Source organism: Dromiciops gliroides, chromosome 2 (genome assembly GCF_019393635.1).
Source record: "Dromiciops gliroides isolate mDroGli1 chromosome 2, mDroGli1.pri, whole genome shotgun sequence".
Taxonomy (NCBI): Eukaryota; Metazoa; Chordata; class Mammalia; order Microbiotheria; family Microbiotheriidae; genus Dromiciops; species Dromiciops gliroides.
The window spans coordinates 262,484,869-262,508,648 of record NC_057862.1 but is presented as its reverse complement, the minus strand read 5'-3'; the positions used below and the strand labels follow the sequence as shown (position 1 = coordinate 262,508,648).

At 35.4% G+C, this 23,780-nt stretch overlaps 1 protein-coding gene across 1 annotated transcript in view; it reads right to left on the bottom strand.

The window, feature by feature from the left end:
• The window catches only part of NIN (ninein), a 165,046-nt gene that overhangs the window by 71,656 nt on the left and 69,610 nt on the right, over positions 1-23,780 (bottom strand). The window contains 7 exon segments of the mRNA XM_043989230.1: positions 2,280-2,454; positions 2,717-2,817; positions 2,820-2,874; positions 3,406-3,434; positions 3,436-3,543; positions 13,220-13,387; positions 14,255-14,398. Coding sequence (XP_043845165.1) covers positions 2,280-2,454; positions 2,717-2,817; positions 2,820-2,874; positions 3,406-3,434; positions 3,436-3,543; positions 13,220-13,387; positions 14,255-14,398 — 780 coding nt within the window.

Here is a 23,780-nt window from a genome sequence, read left to right as displayed (position 1 = left end):
GCTTTTAAAAAAGATAATAATGCTGGTAAGGAAAGATTAGTAGCCAGGGGAAGATATAGATATATATATATGTACAAAGAATCTCTGGGTAATTCGGAACACACATCTGGGACCCAGAAAGAGATTCTCGAGATATACCGTGATTGCCCACATATTTGGCTACCCTAAAGGAGAAATGACATAACAAAAAATGTCTTTCTAATATTGAACCTTAGGTACTATCCAGAACAGACTTCATTAATTTTTTTTGTGTCCATAAGGTGAAGTTTATAGATTCCCTTCTCAGAATAATGTTTTAAATGAATAAATCAAAATACAAAGGATTACAAAGGAAGCCATTTATATTTACATACCATTATCCAAATATTTTTAAAAAACAAATCCATAGGCCCTGGTTAAGAAACTTTGATACAGAGAAACTAATAAAATAAGTATAATGTATAGCCAATACAAAATAAATGAGAGCAGGGTCTAATGAAAAGGGCAGCGGGAGATAATAATGTTATAGAAGAAAAAAAAAAACGCTAGTCTAGGAAATATGAAACCTGTATTGGAATCCTGCCTCATTTAAACAACTGTGTGACAGGAGGAAAGTCATTTAACCTATCAGAGATTCTGTTTCCGTCATCAGTGAATGGGATAATAATATTTACGTTACTTACTTCATAGGGTTGCTATGAAGAATGCAGTCTGAAAATCTTAAGGGTGCTATATAAATGTGACATTATTATAATCAATAGGAATAATATTAGGGGGCAGCTAGGTGGCACAGTGGATAAAGCACTGGCCCTGGACTCAGAGGACCTGAGTTCAAATCTGGGCCTCAGACACTTGACATTTACTACTGTGTGACCCTGGCAAGTCACTTAAACCTTCATTGCCCTGCAAAAAAAAAAAATAGGAAATAATATTTCTACTGGCTGTATGAACAGTAGTAGTAAATGGTGGCCAGGAAACAATGGTATTCATGACAAGCTATATTCCATAGGTCAAAGAGGACTTTATTAAACTAATTTCATTTGTATAATGCCTGGTTGAAAATATATATGACCTATAGAGTCCCAAAACACCTTCACAAAAGGTTAAACTGGAGAAATAGCTTGCGTTGTTACAGCTGAAAACACTAGTCAAGGGGTTAGAGATTAGAGAATCAGAATCTCTGAATTTTGTTATTATTATTACTATTGGTAATCTTATTTATTTTATCTTGCCATTTAAGGTGTATAAACTCTATTATTTTCAAAGTACAATTTGGCAAATAAAACGCCTCCAGTTCTAATATTTTTTTTAATTCACTCTGGGTCATAGCCTTGCATTGGTATATGAAAAGAAAAACAATGCACTTCAAGCACTTTTATAAAAATTCAAGTTTCAAGATACTGGACAGGGATTAGACACAGGACATTTATATTTCACTCACATAGAGAACTCTGGACAAGAAAAATTCCCTCTGCTAATGTAGGTAGGGGCATCTTCTCTACAACTTATCATCTTAGTTGATTGAAGTGATTTGCCCAAAGTTCACACGGTCAGTATGAATCAGAGGTTCTAACCAGAACTCAGTAGTCAAAGTGTTCCTGAGTATGTATTCCACAATGATAGGTCAGTGAATTAACTAGAGGTTTCATCTGAGAACTTTGATGGGAGAGAAGACAAAAGCAGAATTCTAAGTACAGGTAGAACCAAGATCTAAACAAGTTACTCTGACACCTGTAAGTGTCTACAAAGCCAAGGCTGAAGAGAAATGACTAGATGTCACACAGCAACTAAAAATAATCAGGATTGACACCAATCCAAAACTATTCCCTTCCAAATTAAATGTCTTCTACTAAGGAACTTCCTTCGCTGTAGAAGTGAAGAATTACAAGTGTGGAACACTGCGTCTAATATCAGATTTTTGGTATGTTACTTTGTTTGGCTATACTATTCTCTCTTTGTCCCCTTTTATTCTTTGACATAAAGGATTTCTCTCTGTAAGGGGGAAGGAACACTGGGAAATGTAGGCGATAAAGAGAGCAAGAGGATATATTTTTGTCTTCTTCAAAAAGTATCTATATCTCAGAATAATTTATGCTATGGATATTATGCTAGATAACTAAGTGATGAACTGAATAGAATTGAGGAGTCAGAAGACCTGAATTTGAATCTTGACTCATCATTGACCTTTCTCATCCTCAATTTCCTCATCTGTAAAACTAGGGTAATATTAGTACCTACCTCACAAGAGGATCAAATTAAATAATATGCATATATGTTAGCTATTTAATTAGGTTTGATACCTTTAAAGAGAAGGTAAGGCGGTCCCGAATGTAATTCTCTTCAGTTTTCGCCTTTTCTATTTCCTGTTCCAGTTCCAAATGCTGTTTGCCCACCTGCTGCAGGATCTGCTCTCTTTCCTTTTGGATATCATTCTTGAAGGATGCTATCTTTTCCTTGTATACTTCTTCCAGTTTCCTACATATAGGTAAGTAATCAACAAGCTGCTATCAACTGCTGAAACCAATAAAAGAGACGAAAAGGACCTTGAAAAAAAAAATCATCTAATCTCCTACTTCAGGCAGTCACACATAAACCATTATAATGACAATCAATACAGCCTACTTTTATTCAGATAATTAGGCAGCAGTTCTCTAAGTTTTGTTTTGCTGATTACCAATACTACCAACGTCATCTGATAAAAAGGTGGGTAAAATGGGTTTCCAGGCTACTCCTGGACTTACCAGGCTAGTATTCATATTGGTGTTCTAGGCAGCATGGGGAGGTCATACCACGTCCAGAAGCCATCAAAGATTTCAGTTTCTCAGGCTTTTCAAGAATCTTGAACTGGGCAACTTACTTTCTCTTTTCTCTGGGCTACTTGATTCAATTTGCTCCCTGGAACAAGATTACAATTTTGAGTTAAAGTTAGACCATTCCTAGACAAATTCCCCACCCCAGGACCACATATTGATTTTCCAAACCCCAAAGCCCTTATCTCGATGACCTCAGATACTTGCTTGTTCAGGGTGACAAAAAAATCATCATTAAGAATAATTTCAGAGGGGGCAGCTAGGTGACCACAGTGGATAGAGCACCGGCCCCTGGATTCAGGAGGGGACCTGAGTTCAAATCTGGCCTCAGACACTTAACACTTACTAGCTGTGTGACCCTGGGTAATCACTTAACCCCAATTGGCCTCAACCAAAAAAAAAAAAAAAAAAGATATTTCAGAATTGTATTTACAATACAAGAAAGTACCCCTATCTGCAGATACTTCAAAGCTGTTAGTAGAGCAGGGATGCCCAACCAAAGATCTGCCATATTTGCACACAGAACAGAAGATGCCATATAAGAGTTATCTGAATTACTAGATAAGAACTGGAAGATAATGTAACATGATGGGATTTTTTTTGTGAATCAACTCACAACAAGTGCCTGATCTCAGTCTTGAAGCTGGGCCAGGGCTGCCTGGTACATGCCATTTTTGGTGATTAAAAGTTCATTTTCTAGTGCCAAGGTCAATTCCATTAAGTTGATGCTTCCATCGAGGCTGAAATCCAAGGCCTAGAGATGAGTAAAATACCATCAGTTGAAGGCAGCTAAAGATCCTTTCTCTAGAGAGTAAAAGGAAAGAAGTTTACACAAATTTTAAGAGCCAAATTTTTGGTCTGCACATTGATGATTAGACTTCTTTAATAACTAAAACATTAAAGTGCACCTCGAATATGAAGGAAACCTTAGCAAATGTATTGATGATTTGTTTTTGTGAGCATCTGTCTGTCCCCCACCCCCACTCTTTCCTTCCTCTGTAATAGGTCTTTCATGCCTCTTCTCCCAGTGCAATCCTCTTTCTTACCCCCTTAATTTTGTTTTTTGGGAATATCATCCCATCAAACCAAACTTATACCTGTACCCTCTGTCTATGTATACCCCTTTTAGCTACCCTTAGAGTTACAAGTCTTATCTTCCTGTGTAGGGCTATAAACAGGTTAAGCTGATTGAGGCCCTCATGTTTTCTCTTTTCTGTTTACCTTCTTATGCTTCTCTTGAGTCTTACATTTGAAAATCAAATTTTCTGTTCTGCTCTGGTTTTTTCATTAGGAATGTTTGAAAGTCCTTTACTTCATTGAGTGTCTATTTTTCCCCCAAGGGATTTTACTCAGTTTTACTAGGTAGGTGATTCTTTGCTCTCCAGAATATCATATTCCAAGCCCTCCAATCCTTTAATGTAGAAGCTTCTAAATCATTTTTATTCTTCAAATATGAGTCAAGAATCTTTTTTTTTGATCCTGACCTTTAGGTAGTACAATAATTCTTAAATTATCTCTCCTAGAACTCTTTTCCATGTCAGTTGACTTTCCAATGAGATATTTTACATTTTCTTCTATTTTTTTTCATTCTTTTGATTTTGTTTGATTGATTCTTGATGTCTTGATGTCTTCCACTTTCCCAATTCTAATTTTTAAGCAATTGTTTTCTTCAGTTAGCTTTCTTACACTCTTTTCCATTTTGGCTAATTCTAGTTTTTAAAAGGAGTTGTTTTCTTCAGTGAACTTTTATACATCTGTTCCCATTTTTTGTGCTTCCTTTACCAACCTGTTGACTCTTTTTTCATTATTCTCTTGCATCACTCGCATTTCTATTCCCAATTTTTCTATTCCCAATTTTTCTTTTACCTCTCATATATGATTTTTTAAATCATTTTTTGAACTCTTCTCCAGTTCTATCTGGGCCTAAGATCCATTCACATCTTTTTTGGGTTTTTTGAGGCTTCACATGTAGGGCCATTTTGACATTGGTCCTCTTCTGAGTATATGTTTTGATCTCTTTTGTCACTATAGTATCTATGTCAGGTTCTTTTGTTTGTTTTGTTTTGTTTTTAATTTAGAATACTATTGTATCATATATATTATTTCCATATATATGGGAAATAAATAAATAGATAGGTAACAAAGAAAAAATAATTTTCCAGAAGTTATTAAACAATAGATCCCTTCAAGACTTTTGGCCCACCCTGTAGATAGATATACGTACTCATTTTAAGGAAAAACTAATTTATTCCTATGCTTTCTACTGCTCTTAATCAGAATGGGTGTTCTATTTTGTCAAAAACTTACATCTGCAAAAGTTTCCCCATCTATTGAGATAATAATATGATTTCTGTTAGTTTTGTTATTGACAGAGTCAATTATGCTGATGGTTTTCCTAATATTGAGCCAACCCTGCATTCATGGTACAAATCTTATCTGGTCATATAGTATATGATCTTTGTAATTCATATTATTACTATAATCTCCTTGCTAGTATTTATTTTAATTTTTGCATCAATATTCATTAGAGAAATTGGTCTATAATTTTCTTTCTCTGTTTTAGCTCTTCCTGGTTTAGGTATCAGCACCATATTTGTGTAGTAAAAGGAATTTGGTAGGATTCCTTCTTTACCTATTTTTCCAAATAGTTTATATAATATTGAAATTAATTTTTCTTTAAATGTTTGGTAGTATTCACTCATAAATCTATCTGGTCTTGGGAATTATTTTCTTAGAGAGCTCACTGATGGCTTGTTCAATTTCTTTTTCTAAAATATGCTATTGAAGGGAAAAGGATCCACATGTCCAAAAATATTTATAGCTGCTCTTTTTGTGATGGCAAGGAATTGGAAATTGAGAGGTTGCCCATCAATTGGGAAATGGCTGAACAAGTTGTGGCATATGAATGTAATGGAATACTATTGTGCTATAAGAAACAATGAGCAGGCAGACTTTAGAGAAACCTGGAAGGACTTACATGAATTGATGATGAGTGAGATGAACAGAACCAGGAGAACATTGTACACAGTATCAACAACATTATGTGTTGATCAACTGAGATAGACTTGATTCTTCTCAGCAATACAATGGTCCAAGATAGTTCCAAAGGACTCGTGATGGAAAATGTTCTCCAAATCCAGAAAAAAAAGAACTGTGAAATCTAGATGCAGATCAAACCATACTATTTCTATTGGTTTTTTTTCTGTTTTTTTTTTGGTTTTTCCTTTTTGCTCTGATTCTTCTATCATAACATGATTAATGCAGAAATATGTTTAATGGGATTGTACATATATAACCAATATCAGATTACTTATTGTCTTGGGGAGGAGGTAGGGAGGGGAGAGGGGGAGAAAAATTTGAAAATAGAAATCTTATAAAAACAAATGTTGAAAACTATCTCTAAATGTAACTGGAAAATAATAAAATATTTACATAAAAAAATAAAATTAGTTAGGTAAAAAAAAATTCTCTTAAGGATTCTATTTCCTCTTCTGTTAATTTGGAAAATTTATATTTTTTTGTAAATATTTAGCCATTTTACTTAAATTGTCAAGTTTACTGGCACAGAATTGGGCAAAATAGGGCCTAATAATTGATTCAATTTCATCTTCATTTGTGGTAAATTTATCCTTTTCATTTCTGATCCTGGCAATTTGATTTTCTTCTTTCTTCTTTAAATCAAATTAACCAATGGTTTGTCTATTTTGTTTTTTTCATAAACCCAACTACTAATTTTGTTTAATAGTTGAATGGTTTTCATACTTGTAATTTTATTAATTTCCCACTTTCCTGCAACAGGATTTTACTCAGTTTCACTGGGTAAGTAATTCTTGGTTGTAATAATACCTCCTTTATCCTCTGCAATAGCATATTCCCAGACCTCTGACCTCAACATAGAAACTGCTAAATCTTGTATGATCCTTATTGTGGTTCCACGATCTTTTAGTTATTTCTTTCCAGCTGCTTACAATATTTTCTCACTGACCTGGAAGTTTTAGCAATTTGACTATAATATTCCTGGGAGTTTTCATTTGGGGATCTCTTTCAGGAGGTGAACAGTAGAATTTTGTTCAATTTCTATATTACCTTCTGGTTCTAGGACATCAAAATAGTTTTACTTTATAATTTCTTGAAAGAAAGATAATGTCTAGGTTTTGGGGAGGGGTTGTTTTTTGTTTTTTTATCATAGCTTTTGGGTAGTCCAATAATTCTTAAATGATCTTTCCTGGATCTGTTTTCTAGGTCAGTTGTTTTCCCAATGAGATATTTCACATTTTCTTCTTCTTTTTTCATTCTTTTGGCTTTGTTTTATTGTTTCTTGATGTCTCATGGAGTTATAAGTTATCAGTTACCTAATTCTATTTTTTAAGGAATTATTTTCTTCAGTAACCTTTTGTACCTTCTTTCCATTTACTCAATTCTACTTTTTTAAGGAGTTCCTTTCTCCAGTGAATTTTGTATATCTTTTTCCATTTGGCCAATTCTACTTTTTAAGGATTTCTTCTCTTAAGTGAATTTTTTTTTTTACTTAAAACTGTATCTTTTACCATTTGACCTATTCTAATTTTTAAGATATTTTTTCTTTGATATTTTTGTTGCCTCTTTTACCAAATCATTGCCTCCTTCTTGCATTACTTTCATTTCTTTTCTCCATTTTTCCTTTGTCTCTTTTATTTGATTTTGAAAATCCTTTTTGAACTCTTCCATGGCCTGAGACCAATTTCCAATTTTCTCTGAGGCTTTGCATGTAACCATTTTGATCTCATTGTTTCTGAATTTATGTTTTGATCTTCCCTGTCACCATAGTAACTTTTTATGTTAAGGTTCTTTTTTCTTTGGATGTTTGTTCATTTTTCCAGTCTTTTTCTTGACTTTTAAGTTTATATGATAGTTGGGTTCTGCTCTTGGGATGCAGGGGACACTGTCCCAAGCTTCAGGTTTTTCATGCTGTTGTGATCAGAGCTAGTTCTGTAGATCTGTAAGTTTAAGTCCTTCCAAGATTGTGTAATCTAAAGAGAGGTGTGTGCAATGCTCTCTTGGCCTGTGCTCTGGTCTGTGAGTGACCACAAGCACTCTTTTCCACTCTGGAACTGTGGCAAGGGGCTCTGCTCCTGCTAGTCTTCCTTCTTGCCCTGAAACTGTAACCTAGAGCCACATATTGGCAATGCAACAGAGTCCTGAACCCAGTGCTTCAAAGGATATCCTATAATCTCCTTCTGACCAGTTTTCTGACCATCTTACCATCTGTGGGCTGAGAGATCTAGATGCTGCCACTGCTGCCACCACCCTGATTCAGCCACCCCTAAGGCCTGCTGTTATTTTGCTGAGGTGCTCCCTTGGCAGTGCCAGCCTGCTCTGGACTGTGCTCACTCTCGCCCCCCAGAGAAACAGACTTTTCTTGGCTGACCTAAGCTGTCTTGGGCTGGAAAATGGGTATCATCCCACCCATTTGTTGCTTCTGCAGCTCCAGAATTCCATTTTTGAGGCCTAATTTTAATGTTGTTGAGGGGAATTTGGAAGAGCAAGTCTCTGCTTTACTCTGCTTCTTGGTTCTGCCCCCCCTAAAGGTGTTTTGTTTTGTTTTTTATTAAATACTGAGTTATTTCCTAAGTGAGTCATTTTTTTTTAATATTGAACCATGGGTTAAATTCCATTGATCTATTTTTCCCCTTTTTAAAAAGTACATTTTTATTGATATCTTCTGTTTTCTACATCACATAATTATCCCAAGTACCCTTGGGAACCTCCCCAGAGAGTTATCTCATGGAAAAAATACAATTTTGAGGGGGGATAAATCAGTACTATTGATTAATTACATTGAAAAAGTTTGGAAACATGCAATGTGTAACCCCTGTGGGACCTCCCAATTTGCAGATGGGTTAGTTGGAAGTGTGCTCTCATCATTTAGAGCCCTACAATTTCCTACAAGGCGATAGATATATTAAAAATATTGCTTCATGGTAAGAAGTTTCTCCTCCATCCCGGATTGTGTATTTATTACTACCCTTTGCCTCCCCCATGGATATTTTCCCCCATATGTGCCATAAAATCTCTTTTTTGGGGTTAATGAGATCGCCCACTCTTACGGTTGTCAGTTGCCCGCAAAAATGACTTATTCTCTTTCTTCTGCAGCAGGATCTCTCTTTGACACCAAATCCCATTGTAATGTCCCCATTTCCATTTGTTAATTTCTTATTTTCCCATGGGAGCATTTTTTAGCATGATTACCTCCCAGGGCTGAAAAAAGATCTGCCCATTTCTCTTTCCCTTAGCTTCAGTCTCTTTGTTTTCTCACCCATTTTCCCTTAAGCCTTCTTGAGAGATAACAGGAATGAATTCCCTTTCATTGTTAACCTAGATTTTATTAGGGTACGTTGCATATTTTTCTCTTCCTCCCCTTTCCATTGTTATGTTTCCCCCTATTCTGCAATGCATTTCCACCAAAAACAAACAAGCCTTATTCCACCTATAGATAGCTTAAGGGTTTAGGTCTATGAAGTTTTGGTCCTGTCTCTCTACCAAAAATTATTTCTGCCTTAACATTTGTTTCCATGTATACTTTTAGAAGGAAATCTCTTAATGGTTCCTTTCTCTTGTTATTTTGTTGTTGTTGTTGTTGTTGTTGTTCACTCCAATATTATCTTGCTCATTTCAGTATTTCTTTCTTTTTTCCAGGCTAATTTGTTTTGTTATCTTGCTATACTTGGTCATATTTCTTTACTCTTCTGGTATTTCTGTTGTCTGGGGAGTTTACCAACAATTCTTTAGTTATAGTTTTCTTTGTAACAGTGATTGGAAAGCCTCCTATTCTTGAATTTTTTTTTTCATTAATTGTTAGATTTGGGTTTGCAGAGTGTATTATTTTGGGGCTTCTTCTTGAGCTCTTATAATCTTTTGAAAAAGGATTGAACTCCTTCCTGCAGTGTTTGGTAATATAAAATACTCTTGTGTTAACAAATTTCCTTTCCTTTCTATTATGGGCCCAGGCCACCCCAGAAGTTCTCTGGGGTACATCAAAGAACCTTCTCCTTGAGAAACTAAACAAAGTTCAGACACACCTAAAGAGATAAGTGGAACTGGATCAGTACTAAGCTAGCTCCAGGACCACCAGTCTCCCTTACCCTGGGAGATAAATTAGGTGTGGGCTGCTGCCTTTGTGGCTTGAAGAGCTAGAGAGATGGATCCACAGCCACCCCTCACCCAATTCCCCCAGCCACCACCAGTGGGGGGATGGTCCTCCCTCAATAAGGGGAACTTTCCACAGTCAGATGATCCTCAGGTCCTCTATAAAAGTATCTGCCTGTCTCCTGCTTGAGGAGATTGGTATCTCAGAGCCATGCTCTGTGCCATGCCTTCTCCCCATGAGAAGTCCAAGGATTTCTCTCTTGGTTTCCCTTCCCCAGCCCCTAAATAAACTATTATCTTATTCTATTGGATTTGTATGCAAGAGGGTGTAATTCTTTAAAGAGGAATTCCTAAGGACCCTAATCCCAACTCCTATTCTAAACCCCCCACCTATTTCTCCCATAACACTTTGCATTTGAGGTTCTTTGTCCTGGTTACTTGTAGGATTTATTGTTTATCATTAAAATTGTTAAATTTAGCCACCATGTTTCTTAGAGTTTGAGGAATAGGGGTTTTATTTCTTTTCTTTTCTGGAAGAGTTCACTGGATTCCTTTGATTGGCACTTTTGTTTTCTATATTTAGAAGCTGTGGGCAGTTTTCCTTTATTATTTCTTTCACTGTGATATTCAAGGTGTTTTTTTAATGTGCTTCCAGAAGACTTAAAATCCCTAAATTTTCTCTATGTATCCTGTCTTTGAGAATAATTTTTTTGCTTTTGTAAAGATCATGTTTGGTTTTTTCTCTTGGATTCAAGTTTTTCCTGTTCTGCTGTTTATTTCTGCTATGAAGGCCATAAATTCTACTTTAAACAATTAATATTTTCTCTTAAATCTTTGGGAACATGCTTCTCTGGTTGTAGACTCTCTTTGGAGTATACAAGGGTATCTTTCTTATCAGGTGTTTGATTCATTTACCTTTTTCTTGCAAAATTTATTCATAGATATTTGACTCATTTTATTGATCTGGAAGCCCTATTTCCTTCTATTATTAATATTTTTTTCTGATGTTTTGTCTACTTATGCTAAATTGAGTTTTATTCCACCTGAGGTCTTTGGTAGTTTTAGGTCCTTTTCTTGTTTCAGTTTCTGACTTCTTCTTTGATGATGGCTTCCCTAGGGACAAGATCCTAAAGTTTTCTCAGCCTCCTCCCATGCTGAGCAATTCACTAGACTCAGTCCCTGCTCCAAGTGATATCTCAGGTGACATTTTTGACATTGGATGGAAGCCAGTCCACTTTCCCTAGAACTTAGTTGAGTACCACACATTTGCTGGTGTCCTACTCTAGTTCCTCTGTTCCCCAGTTCTCTAGCTAAGTACTGTTGCAGCACAGAAGGCCCCCATGCTAAAACTGCAGCCCAAATAAGATTTTCATTTTCCATAGTAAAGGAAAGATAGGGGGCAAGCAGTTGAGTTCTATTTTAAGCCTATGGGTCAACTTGTACAGCCCCACTGGAGTAAGATGGCTAGTGAGGGAGGAGGTACCAAATGAGTAAATTAAGGGTTAGGGATTAGCATTCTATGCAGTTAGTTCATCAGGTATTTGCCTTGTTAGAATTCTTGTTTTCCTAGAATGGGGGGGGGGAGCTGAAATTGTTCTATCAATTTCTATTTTGGAGAGGACTGAGAGGTTATGAGGATCAGAGAAAGTATCTTGTTCCCCATTTTATTGGTCACATGACCTGAAAGTCTGTGTCTCTGTGTTTAAACTATTAATTTACTAGTATAAACAACCACAATGCAAAATATCTTACAATTTACTAACCAAAAAATTGGAAGACTCACACAAAAAAGTATCCTTATCCATAAATTGCTAATTGTTGTCCTAGAAGGTATACTGTATTGGAATCATTCAGCCACAGACCATATTGATTCAAGCTCCCTTTGAAAGAGAAGAGACAGAAACACTTACCTCTAAACCTTTGAAGGAATGAAGTTGATGAACCCATTATGTTTCCCACAAACTTGACCCTCTTCCAAATTCCTCATTCATTCCTCCCTGTTGATTACCTCACCCCAAAAATTCCAGTAACTTTTGTTTCTTCCCAGTCTCTCACCCCTAACATCCAAATATTTGCAAGTTTTAGAAAGTCTATTTATCTTGACTCTTTTATCCTTTCCCTCTATTCATACTGTCCACCACTGTGCGAGTTTATAAATCTTAATTACAGCTCATCTGTACTGCTGAAATAGCTTCTTCACTTTAACAGATGACATTTATATAATGCTTAAATATATGACAAGTCTTACATACATTATTTGAGCTCCATCTTTAATTTTCTCCCTCCAATCCATTCTTCATACAATTTTCCAAAGCTTGATCACATTACTTGAATACTTAAAAGACTTAACTCCCTTTTTGCTTCCAGGATAAAAATGCTAAAGCCCAGCATTCCACAATGAAGTAAATTACTTACCTTTTCATTCTTATTTTGAAAACTGGCCTCAGAACCAAGAAAATTTTGGTTGAAGGTCTCACTTCTTTTTTTTTCCTTTTTTTTTTTTGAGGGGGCAATTGAAGGTTAAGTGATTTGCCCAGGGTCACACAGCTAGTAAGTGTAAAGTGTCTAAGACCAGATTTGACCTCAGGTCATCCTGAATCCAGGGGCCGGTGCTTTATCCACTGTACCACCTAGCTGCCCTCCTAAGTCACACTTCTAGACACACGACCATGTAAAAGACTTAACCACTCAGTGCTCTAGGCATCTAAGAATATAAGAGCTACAGAGAATGTACCTACCTGATTAGCCATACTAATGGTAGTTTCCCATACTAATGAAAACATAGGTCCAGCTCCTCTACCTATACTATCCCCTCCATCTGTTTTATAATTGAGTCAAAGTTGACTACTATGCTAATCTTGCCCTAAAATCTTTCTTGTCTCTATGTATTTGCACCCAATACCTGAAATATACTATATTACACTAATGTCAAAATCCTTCTCTTCTTTCAAGTATACTTTGGGTGCTTCTGGTTCCATGAAAGCTTCCATGGTTCCCCTGGCCTAGTTGAAAGAGATTTCTCTTTCTTCAAATTTCTTATCACATTTTGTTAAGATCTCATTTTTCTTATTCTTCTACATTAAACTATTAACTGCTTGAAGGTAATGACTGTTTTTCATCTTTGTATCCCCAATGTCTAGTATAGTGCTTTGAGGATTAGAGAAAGTATCTTGTTACTAAATAATTATTAAATTAAATTAAATTATTAAATAATTATTAAGTCCAAAAGTAGAGTTTTGAAAAGAATGATTGTTTGGCATATTTCATTGATGATGCTAATATTTGTTGTTAGTTTGTTGAGTTACCTTTAAGATTTCCTGGCCATTCTCAATGCCCTCTTCATTCCAGGTGTCAAGTATTTGCTCCACAGAGCCATACCCCAATCCATCATCAAGGCAGGAGAATAATCTGAAGGTAGTTGAACTTGTAATCGCTGAAGAAGTCATGGTACGTCTCCCACTTTCATCAAAAGACTAGAAGAGGGAGAGAAATGTTGTAGGCTCAGGTTGACCCTGTTCATTTCACTACTACAGTAGGCAGAGGCTGGTTAAGAGACTGGAATTTATTGGTCCTATGTGACTACAAGAAGCAAAAGTCATGTTTTTCTAGAAAACACTTTGGCTAAGAAAGAAGGCCTCCTGCCCTTTTAATTTCCTTTTCCCTTTAATACTGACTTATGAAGTTTACCAAAAACAATCTACCTGTAAGAGGGTCTTTTAAAGTAAGTGAAAAAGTCTGTCCTATTTTAAACAAGACCTAGTAATTCAGAGGTGATGTTAATAGGCAAAATAACAGGGTTATTAAAAACACAGATATATCTGATAATCAGTTTTTTGACTTTCCTAATTTTTAATTCCCTCCTCAAGATTTGTACTTGCCATCATTGTGCCAATGATATCTATAATAGCATAAAATAAGGATGTTGCACAGAAGAGTTGAATTTTTTATCTCCCAAAAGAACCCAGAGTGGTTTCTGACAGTGAGGGCTTGGGGAATCCTCTGGGAATCTCATGACAGCTACTGCAGGTACCTTCATGGAAACTCAATGATATCAGATATATAAAGGGTCAGAAAAAGAGGGGAATTTGAAATATCTCTCAACTCTGTCAAATTATCTGAAGCTGGAAAAATAGCTACCGACAGCAACTAGTAGCAAAATTTGTCCAACTTGTAACATATGTATTCCATGTTTCGAGTCAGTGTTTATGCAAATTTTACTGTCCCTTTCCTTTAGATTATTTTTTTTAGATTCTTACTCCTGATCCTATTAATCACTAGCAAACAGTCAAATAATTTCTAACTCCACCTCACAGAAAAATAATTATCTATGTGATCCTTACCTGCATGGAGAGATGCCTTTTCAGCTGTCTATATGGGGTTGATGCTGATGTAACAGATTTTCCATTTTTAAACAAACCATAGAAAAAATCTTTCATACTCATTGTACCATCAGGTTTAAGATCATGGAAGATATCTTCAAACATCTGGAAAGAAGTTAAGCAGGAATGTAAATCTTAAAATGCCTCTTTGCTCACATAAGAAGTTGTAAACAAATATTATTCAAATGTCTTACAAGTTTCATATTGTGTGTGTGTGTATCAAATAGATGTTTCCCATATTACAGAAAGGTGACAATCTCATATAGGTTAAGTACTGTGCTTCAATACAAAGATAGACTGGAGTACTGAAGTTTAGAAAAAGGTTACTTTTACTAATTAAACTTAAAGCTTTCAATTGCAACTGATTGTGCTAGAGCAAGGACTCAAGCTTAGGCTGATTCTAATCCCATGCCCTATCCATGAGAATGCCTTTGGGGACTAATGGCTGAGTTCTTTCAGGCAGGTGGCACCTGGCAGCTGAATTTCCAGAGATAACAATGGTTAGAGTAAAAAAGAACTCCCAAGCAGGCTGGAACTATATTTGGAAACCTATCTATTATCTGAATTGATGGGTTCTGATACTTTTATGTATGGTGGGGCAAGGGTGAGGAAGAGAGGAGGTATGTGCTGTATGAACCAAAGATCACAGGGTTAAAAATGAGAGGGAAAGGGGATAAATACATGCATTCTATTCCTAACTTGAGGGCTGACTATTTCTATATGAAAATATTGCTAAATTTAAAATGAAAATAAAAAACAAAGAAAACGGCTAATAACCATTGATATAAAGGAAAAAAATTCTTGTCATAGTGAAAACAATAAAAGACTAGAGTACTGAAGAATGAACAAAGGGGATGTTTACTAATGCAACACATATTTTCATTCAAGATTACCCCAAAACCATTATCAATAGAAGTCTAAGAGACTTTGGAAAATACAACTGTCATTTGACTGTAAACATTGACACCAAAAAAGCGTTTTAAAGGATTTTTACTTCTACTGGGCCTGGAAGTCTTAACTCCAATGGAGAAATGATGAATGTGGATAAATAAATTAATATGCTGAGAAGCAGAATTGTTCCCCAGTTACAAAAGCTCCCAAATGGAGATGGAATATTGTAACATGATCTTTTAAGTCTATCACCTCTATGCCAGGAGGTGGGTAGGTTATTATTAGTCCCCTAGAATAACAATTATACATTGCATTGATGTAGTTTCTCAAGTTTTTTCAAAGTTATTTTTCTTTATAATGTTATATAAATTGTTCTAGTTCTTCTCCATATTAGTCTTCTTCCCAGTGTTCTTGGCAATGGTCGATTTCTTCATTTCATACAAAAGAGTAGCTATAAATATTTTTGTACACATAGGTAACTTTTCCTCTTTCTTCAGTTTCTTCAGAAGTATAGCCCTACTAGTAGTATCATTGAGTTAAAAGGTATACACAGGGGGCAGCTAGGTGGCGCAGTGGATAGAGCACCGGCCCTGGAATCAGGAGTACCTGAGTTCAAATCCGGCCTCAGACACTTAACACTTACTAGCTGTGTGACCCTGGGCAAGTCACTTAACCCCAATTGCCTCACTAAAAAACAAAACAACAACAACAACAACAAAACAAACAAAAAAAAAGGCATACACAGTTTAGTCATTTTTGGAAATATAACAAGAAGAAAAATTAGAAATGATAGACCTCTAGAGAAAAATGAATGGGAATAAAAAGTACTCCTTTTCCTCAGCTGTACATGGCACACTCACAAAATCGGATCATATATTAGGGCATAAATACCTCACAACCAAATAAAGAAAAGTAGAAATATTAAGTGTACCCTTTTCAGATCATAATGCAATAAAAATTACATTCAATACAAAGCCTTAGAAGCATAGATTAAAAATTAATTGGAGGGGGCAGCTAGGTGGCTCAGTGGGATAGAGCACAGGCCCTGGAGTCAGGAGTACCTGAGTTCAAATCCAGCCTCAGACACTTAACACTTACTAGCTGTGTGACCCTAGGCAAGTCACTTAACCCCAAATGCCTCACTAAAAATAAAAAAATTAATTGGAAACTAATCTAATCCTAAAGAACATGTAGGTCAAAGAATAAATCATAGAAATAATAATTTCATTTAAAATAATCACAACAATGAAAAAACATACCAAAATCTGTGGGATGTAACCAAAACAAAATTTAGGGGAAAATTTATAACTGTAAACATTTAAATCAGTTTTTAAAAAGAGAAAAAACAGCTCAATGAAATGGGCATGAAACTAAAAAAAAAAACTTTAAAAGAACAAAATTAAAATCTCCAATTAAGCATCAAAATAAAAATCCTGAAAGTTAAAGGAGGAATTAATAAAACAAATAGAATAACATTAACATTAACCTCTCTCTCTCTCTCTCTCTCTCTATATATATATATATTTGTGTGTTCATATATATAGTTCCCCCCATAAAACTATATAAACACTTTTTTAAATTTCTTGCAAATACAGACAGATTTAAGCTATTAATTGTTTGTGGAGGGGGGGGTTGTCAATATAATAAAAATCACAGTTCCACCCAAATTAATTTACTTATTCAGAGTTTAATTAAAAACTACCCAATAATTACTTTGTAGATATAGAAAAAGTAATAACAAAATTCATCTAGAAGAACAAAACATCAAGAATATCAAATGAATCAATGAAAAAGGTGAAGAAAGGTGGCCTAGCAGTACCAGATTTCAAACTGTATTACAAAGTGGTAATATCAAAATAATATGGGCAGCTAGGTGGTGCAGTGGATAAAGCACCAACCCTGGATTCAGGAGGACCTGAGTTCAAATCCGGCCTCAGACACTTGACACGAACTAGCTGTTTGACCCTGGGCAAGTCACTTAACCTTCACTGTCCTGCAAAAAAAACCCAACAACAATGTTTTGGGCGCAGCTAGGTGGCGCAATGGATAAAGCACGGGCCCTGGATTCAGGAGGACCTGAGTTCAAATCTGGCCTCAAACACTTGACACTAGCTGTGTGACCTTGGGCAAGTCACTTAACCCTCATTGTCCTGCAAAAACAAACAAACAAACAAAAATAATCTGGTACTAGCTAAGAAAGGGAGTGCTGGATCAGTGGAATAGATTAAGCACACAATGCATAATAATAAATGGCCATAGTAATCAAACATTTGATAAACCCAAGGATATCCAAGCTTTGGGGGCAAGAACTTACTACTGACAAAAATTACTAGGAAAACTGGAAAGCAATTTAGCAGAATCTAGTCATAGAAAACATCTCACAGCATATTAGGGACACATGGAAATTTTACCGATAAGATCTGTGAATTGGGGAAGGGTTTATGGCCAGAAAAGATATAGAAATGATCAAAGGAAATATAATTTATAATTTTGATTATATGCAGCCAAAATTAGAAGGAAATAGAAAATTAGGAAAGAATTTTTATATCAAGCTTTTCTAACAAAGGCCTCATTTCTCAAATTTATAGGGCAATGAGACAAATGTTTTTAGGCATTCTCCAAATGATAAAAGGTCAAAGGATATGAACAGACAGGTTTCTGAAGAAGAAATCAAAACAATCTATACTCACATGAAAAAATGCTCTAAATCACTATTGATGAGAGAAATGCAAATTAAAACATATACTACTTCACACCTATCAGATTGGCTAATGTGACAGGAAAGGAAAATGAAAAATGCTTGAGGGGATGTGGAAAAATAGGGACACTAATGCATTGTTGGCAGAATTGTGAACTGGTCCAATAATTCTCTAGAACAATTTGGAGCTATGCCTAAAAGCTATAAAACTGTACAAACCCTTTGACCGAGATATACCACTACTAATTTTGTATCCTAAAGAGATCAAAATAGGAAAAGGATCTATATGTACAAATGTCTTTATAGCATCTCTTTTGTGGTGGCAAAGAACTGGAAATTGAAGTGATGCTAACCAATTAGGAAATAACTGAACAAGTAATGGTATATGATTGTGATGGAATACTATTGTGTTATAAGAAATGGCAAGAGGGACAGTTTCAGAAAAACTGGGAAGATTTAAATGAATTGATGCAGATTAAAATGAGCAGAATCAGGACAGCTAGATGACTAGCTGTGTGACCCTGGGCAAGTCACTTAATCCCAGTTGCCTCACTAAAAAAAAAAAAAAAATGAGCAGAATCAGGAGAACTCTGTACAAAGTAACAGCAATACTGTTACAATGATCAACTGTGAAAGATTTAGATACTCTAATCAATGCAATGATTCAAGCCAATGCCAAATCAATCATTTTTGTAACATTGGCATGGCCAAACGATGAATTTTTTGTAGATATATTCATATATTTCCTGTGTGTACATCTTACTACAGCAACTTCCAAATGTTTAATATATTCTGCAATTATTCTGAATGGAATTTATTGTTCTATCTATTCCTGATGGGTTTTGTTGATAATAACCAGAAATTTTGATGATTTATGTGCATTTTATATCCTGCTACTTTGTTGAAGTTATGAAGTAATTTTTCATTAATTTTTTTTACTATTATGGTTTTCTAAGCAAACCATTATATCTGCAGAAAGTGATCATTTTTCCTTTTTGCCGCTTCCCTTAATTTCTACAAATATGTGATATAATAAATGTGACAATGGATATCCTTGCTTTATTTCTTCTTATCTCTAGGCTAAGCATGTCCAATTCTTTCAACTAATCTTCATAAGTCATGGACTCAAAACTTCATTATTCTGGCTGCCCTACTCTGGACACTTTCCAATTTGTTAATGGTACTCCTTAAATTAGGGTTTTCCAAATAGAACACAATCCTTCAGAATGAAGTCTGATATACACTAATTTCAAGAGGTTTAGAGCAAAATATTTCATCTTCCTATTCCTCAAAACTGTGGCTCCCTTAATACACCACAATATCACAGTAGTTTTATGAGCTGTCCATCATACTGCTGATACATTTTGGGTTTGAAGTCCACTAAAACCCCTAGGTCTATTTTCAGAACTACTATCATTTAAACCATCCCTCCCCCATCTTATACTTGTGACATTTGTTGCCAAGGTACAAGACTTCCGATTTATCCCTATTGAATTCCTTGCTTCTAAATCAGTCCAATGCTCTTGCCTGTCAAGATCATTTTTGGTTTCTGACTCTGTCACGCAATGTGTTAACTATGCCTCTCAGCCTTATACTCTCTGTAATTTTGATGAACCTACCATCAACTTTATCATTGACAAAAAAACAGAGTCAACCAAAGATCTCTGGGGGTACTACACTGGAAAACTCCCACCATGTTGACATTAAACCATTATAACTATCCTTTGAATCCAGTGATCCAACCATTATGAATCTATCTGGTTGTATTTATCCCATATCTGTCCTTGGAAGAAGAAAATTACATGATCAAACTTTTATTTTAGGAAGATTATTTTGACAGCTATAAGGCAGATGGATTGGAAGAGGAAGAACAAAAGCCAAGAGGCCAAAATGGTTCTGCAGTTGAAATATACAAAGTGAAAGGGAGGGGAAAGGAATAAACATTTTTATAGCACCTACTATGTGATAGACATATACTAAGTGTTTCACAATATTATCTCATTTGAGTCTCACAACAACCCGTGAGTTAGCTACTATTATTACCCTGATTTTACAGTTAAGGAAACTGGGGCAGACAGAGGTTACACAGAAAAAAGTGTCTGAGGCTAGAACTCAGGTCTTCCTGACTCCTGACTTCCTGACACTAGATCCATTGTGCCACCTAGCTGAAGTGAGATGAGGCCCAGAACTTTCGTGGTGACTGGGAGGATGGTAGTAACTTCAACAGAAATATGAGTTTGAAGAGGTGTATTTAAGGGAAATGATACTAAATTCTATATGACAGACCTTCAAGTACTTGAAGACGGGTATCATGTCAATAATCAGGCCACCACATTCATAACGACTCACCTGGAATATCTCAACAGTCTCCTAGAACTGTACTGGTAAGTTCTAGTTTCTCTTTTACCCAATGCCTCTAAGTCTTCTTTGAAACATCCCCAGTTCTGGGGCAGCTAGGTGGTGCAGTGGATAGAGTACTGGCCCTGGAGTCAGGAGGACCTAAGTTCAAATCCGGCCTCAGACACTTAACAGTTACTAGCTGTGTGACCCTGGGCAAGTCACTTAATCCCAATTGCTTCACCAAAAAAAAGAAACATCCCCAGTTCTTTCAACTGATAGTTATATGGCACAATATCAAAGCTTCATATCATCATGGTTTTCCTTCTCTATAATCTCTCTAACTTATCAATATCCTTCCTAAAATGTGGTGTCCAAAACTGAGCACTATACTCCAAACATAGACTTACCAAGGAAAGTCATAGTGGGGCTTAGCACCTCTCTAGCCAGAGATAGTCCTCTCAACACAGTGTTAGCTTTTATTTATCTTTGCTGACTATTGATTCATAATAAGCCTGAATTACACTAAAGCTCCTAGATCATATGTCTTGACATTTATCCCTATTACATTTTATTTTATTCAAATCATCTCAGTGTTCTAGCCCAGGGGTTTTTAAACTAGAATCTATGATTTTATTGTTAGCATTGAATATTTTAATAACTCTATTTCAATATATCTAGCTTCCTTTATAATCTCATTTACCTTGCTTTATGTATTTTTTAAAAAGAAATCTCTGGAGTCCATAGATTTCACTAGATCGCCAAAGGGTCCATGAAACAAACAAACAAAAAGCTTCTAGTCTGTCAAAGTCTTCTTCCTGGGATATAACTGTTATCTTGTGGATTAACAATTCTCCTCTTCCTAGTTTTGTGTCATCTCCAAACTTGCTAAGTATTTAGTCCAAGATTTTATCATTGAAAAAAAAGTTAAAACAGCAGAGTGTTGAATATAGATTCCCTTGCTGCCTTTTTTTTTTAATTTCTGACCTTTTAATGACTGAGAACAATTTTCATATAACAAAATTCAAAAACTCAAAACTCTTATGAGGTAGGTAACTAAACAATATTGTCCATTTAAATATATGGGTAAATAGAGGTATGAGTAAATAATATACTCCTATATTAACAACGAGAATTGGTATAGAACCCTTTCACTAGCTTTAACCACAATAACACAATAAATTTAACTTTAACAATAATAATCTTTCAAGGGTAATTATGATTTAAAATTTTGTCCATCACACTGGTTTATTCCACTTATGTTTTAAAGTCTGGTTCCTTCTCCTAAATTATGTCTCTTAGCAACTACCATCAACATAGACTTCCAAATGTGTCAAACTAAGATATTATCTTATGAAAACTAAAACTGTACTTGATAATTTACTTTAAAACTACACTAAAAGAACTTGAGGTTTAAGAAGATGCTAACTTCTGAAAATATTAGGTTTTATTCATATCCCAGTGGCAAACAAAAACCTTAATAGGATGACTAAGCTTCTTTGTAGATCATTATTAAAATAAAAATCCATAAATAAGCAGACAATTATGAACATTAACTATGGTCTTACTGTATATTCTAAAGTCACATTTCAAAATGCATCATCTCCTAGTTAGTACAAGTTTCTGCATTTCTCTAACAAAGTAATGAAGGCACAGGTAGAGCAAGCAGACTGAAACCCATTCAACCACTGAGCTAAAAAATGCTTTGGTTGGTTCTTCAAAAAGGATTTCTTTTTTTCTAAATCAATATTCATCTCAGTGAAGAATTTGGATAATTTTGCAGCTACAGTCTAATAAGCTACATGACAAAAGACTTCACAAAAACAAACTTTGTAGCAGTGGATATATGTTAGGGGAGTCATTGCATTCTTCCTATCTGGCAGAAATTATACCATTAAAATACTAGGTAGCAGGGCAGCTAGGTGACGCATTGGATAAAGCGCCAGCCCTGGATTCAGGAGGACCTGAATTCAAATCCGACCTCAGACACTTGACACTTACTAGCTGTGTGATCCTGGGGAAGTCACTTAATCCTCATTGCCCTGTCAAAAAAAAAAAATACTGGTAGAATGAATCTATAGTTGGAACTGGTTCTTAAAATGTTCATTTTTTTCCTTTTTAATAAAAATTGTTCACTTGATTCTATCAAGAAAATACAAAACATAAGTCTATAAGTAACTACTATTTGTGTTTAGGCTGGGACAGTGTGGTAGTCCATAAGACCACAAAAAATACTGCTCACTGCTGTTTGCATTTGGATGGGTTTGGATTTTTCTTCAGATCATATTCTGGATCATTTTCCTCATCATCAGCCCATTTACCTTAATCATAATCTTCATTATAATTCATTATAAAATTGGCTGGTAAAGCAAAGCATACTTTTTTCCCAGGAGCATAAACTTCTCATGGAACTTGTCTTCTATCTGTGCACATTTTGAGGACATTCACACAGTTGCTTAGCCATTTTTAGCCAGCTTTCAATGTATTAAGTCAATGTTCCCACTTAACTATTGAATCTTTCTTGAAGAATTCCAAGAAATTGAGGATTCTACATTATCTGAATAGAGACTGATTAGCTATATGCAACTTCAACAGTTTCTTCTTTTTCCACTTCTTCAGCATCCTCCATATCTTGTTCAAGTTCAGTTTAGTTGTTGTCAATGGCCCCCTGTGAGGACCACGCAGCTGGATCTCGTGGTGGTGGCAGGGGATGTGAGTTGAAGGAGGAAGAAGAGGAGGAGAAGAAGACTGTCCCCTGAGCAGAAGACACTAAAAAAGCAAGACATCCTTTCAAGGTGACATGGAGCCGTTTAACATGGAACTGGGTTCTACCAATCAACCAACTCCAAGTGTAATATGAGATACTGTCTCAAATGTTTTGTTAAAATCCAGGTAGGATGAATCTATTTTTGGAACTGGTTCTTAAATGTTCACCTTTTTTTCATTTTTTACTTTTTTGATAAAAAATTGTTTACTTGATTATACCAAGAAAACATAAGACTGTAAGTAACCAAAAAAAAAAAAAAAAAGACTGTAAGTAACTACTAGTTGCGTTTAGGCTGGAAAGTATTTTCATGTTCTACCAGTCTAGTAACCCTGTAAATTCAATTCAATTTAAAAAGCATTTATTAAGTGCCTACTACATGGACTGAGTTTTAGGTACTGGTGATGTAAAGACAAAAATGAAAGAGTAGCCCAATGAAGGGCTACTCTTCTTTTGATGGGTGATATATGTATAAACAAAAGTAAATATAAAGTATAAATTCAAAGTAGATACAAAGTGATTTTAGAAGGAAGACGACATTAGCAGCATAAAGGAATAAAGAAACTATGGTGGAATCTTTCTGTTTAACCTTAAAGGAAGCTAGGGATGCTAAGAAAATAGATATAAGGAGGAAGCACATTGGAATAGCAAATATATATGGAGGTTCAAGACTGGTGATGTAAAGACATAAGGTTGTACATGGGAATACAGATAGTATATCTTTTAGTACCCTAAGAATTTGGTTTTCTCAACCCTGTGGCAAACTCATGAAGACAGGCACTATCACTACATCTCCT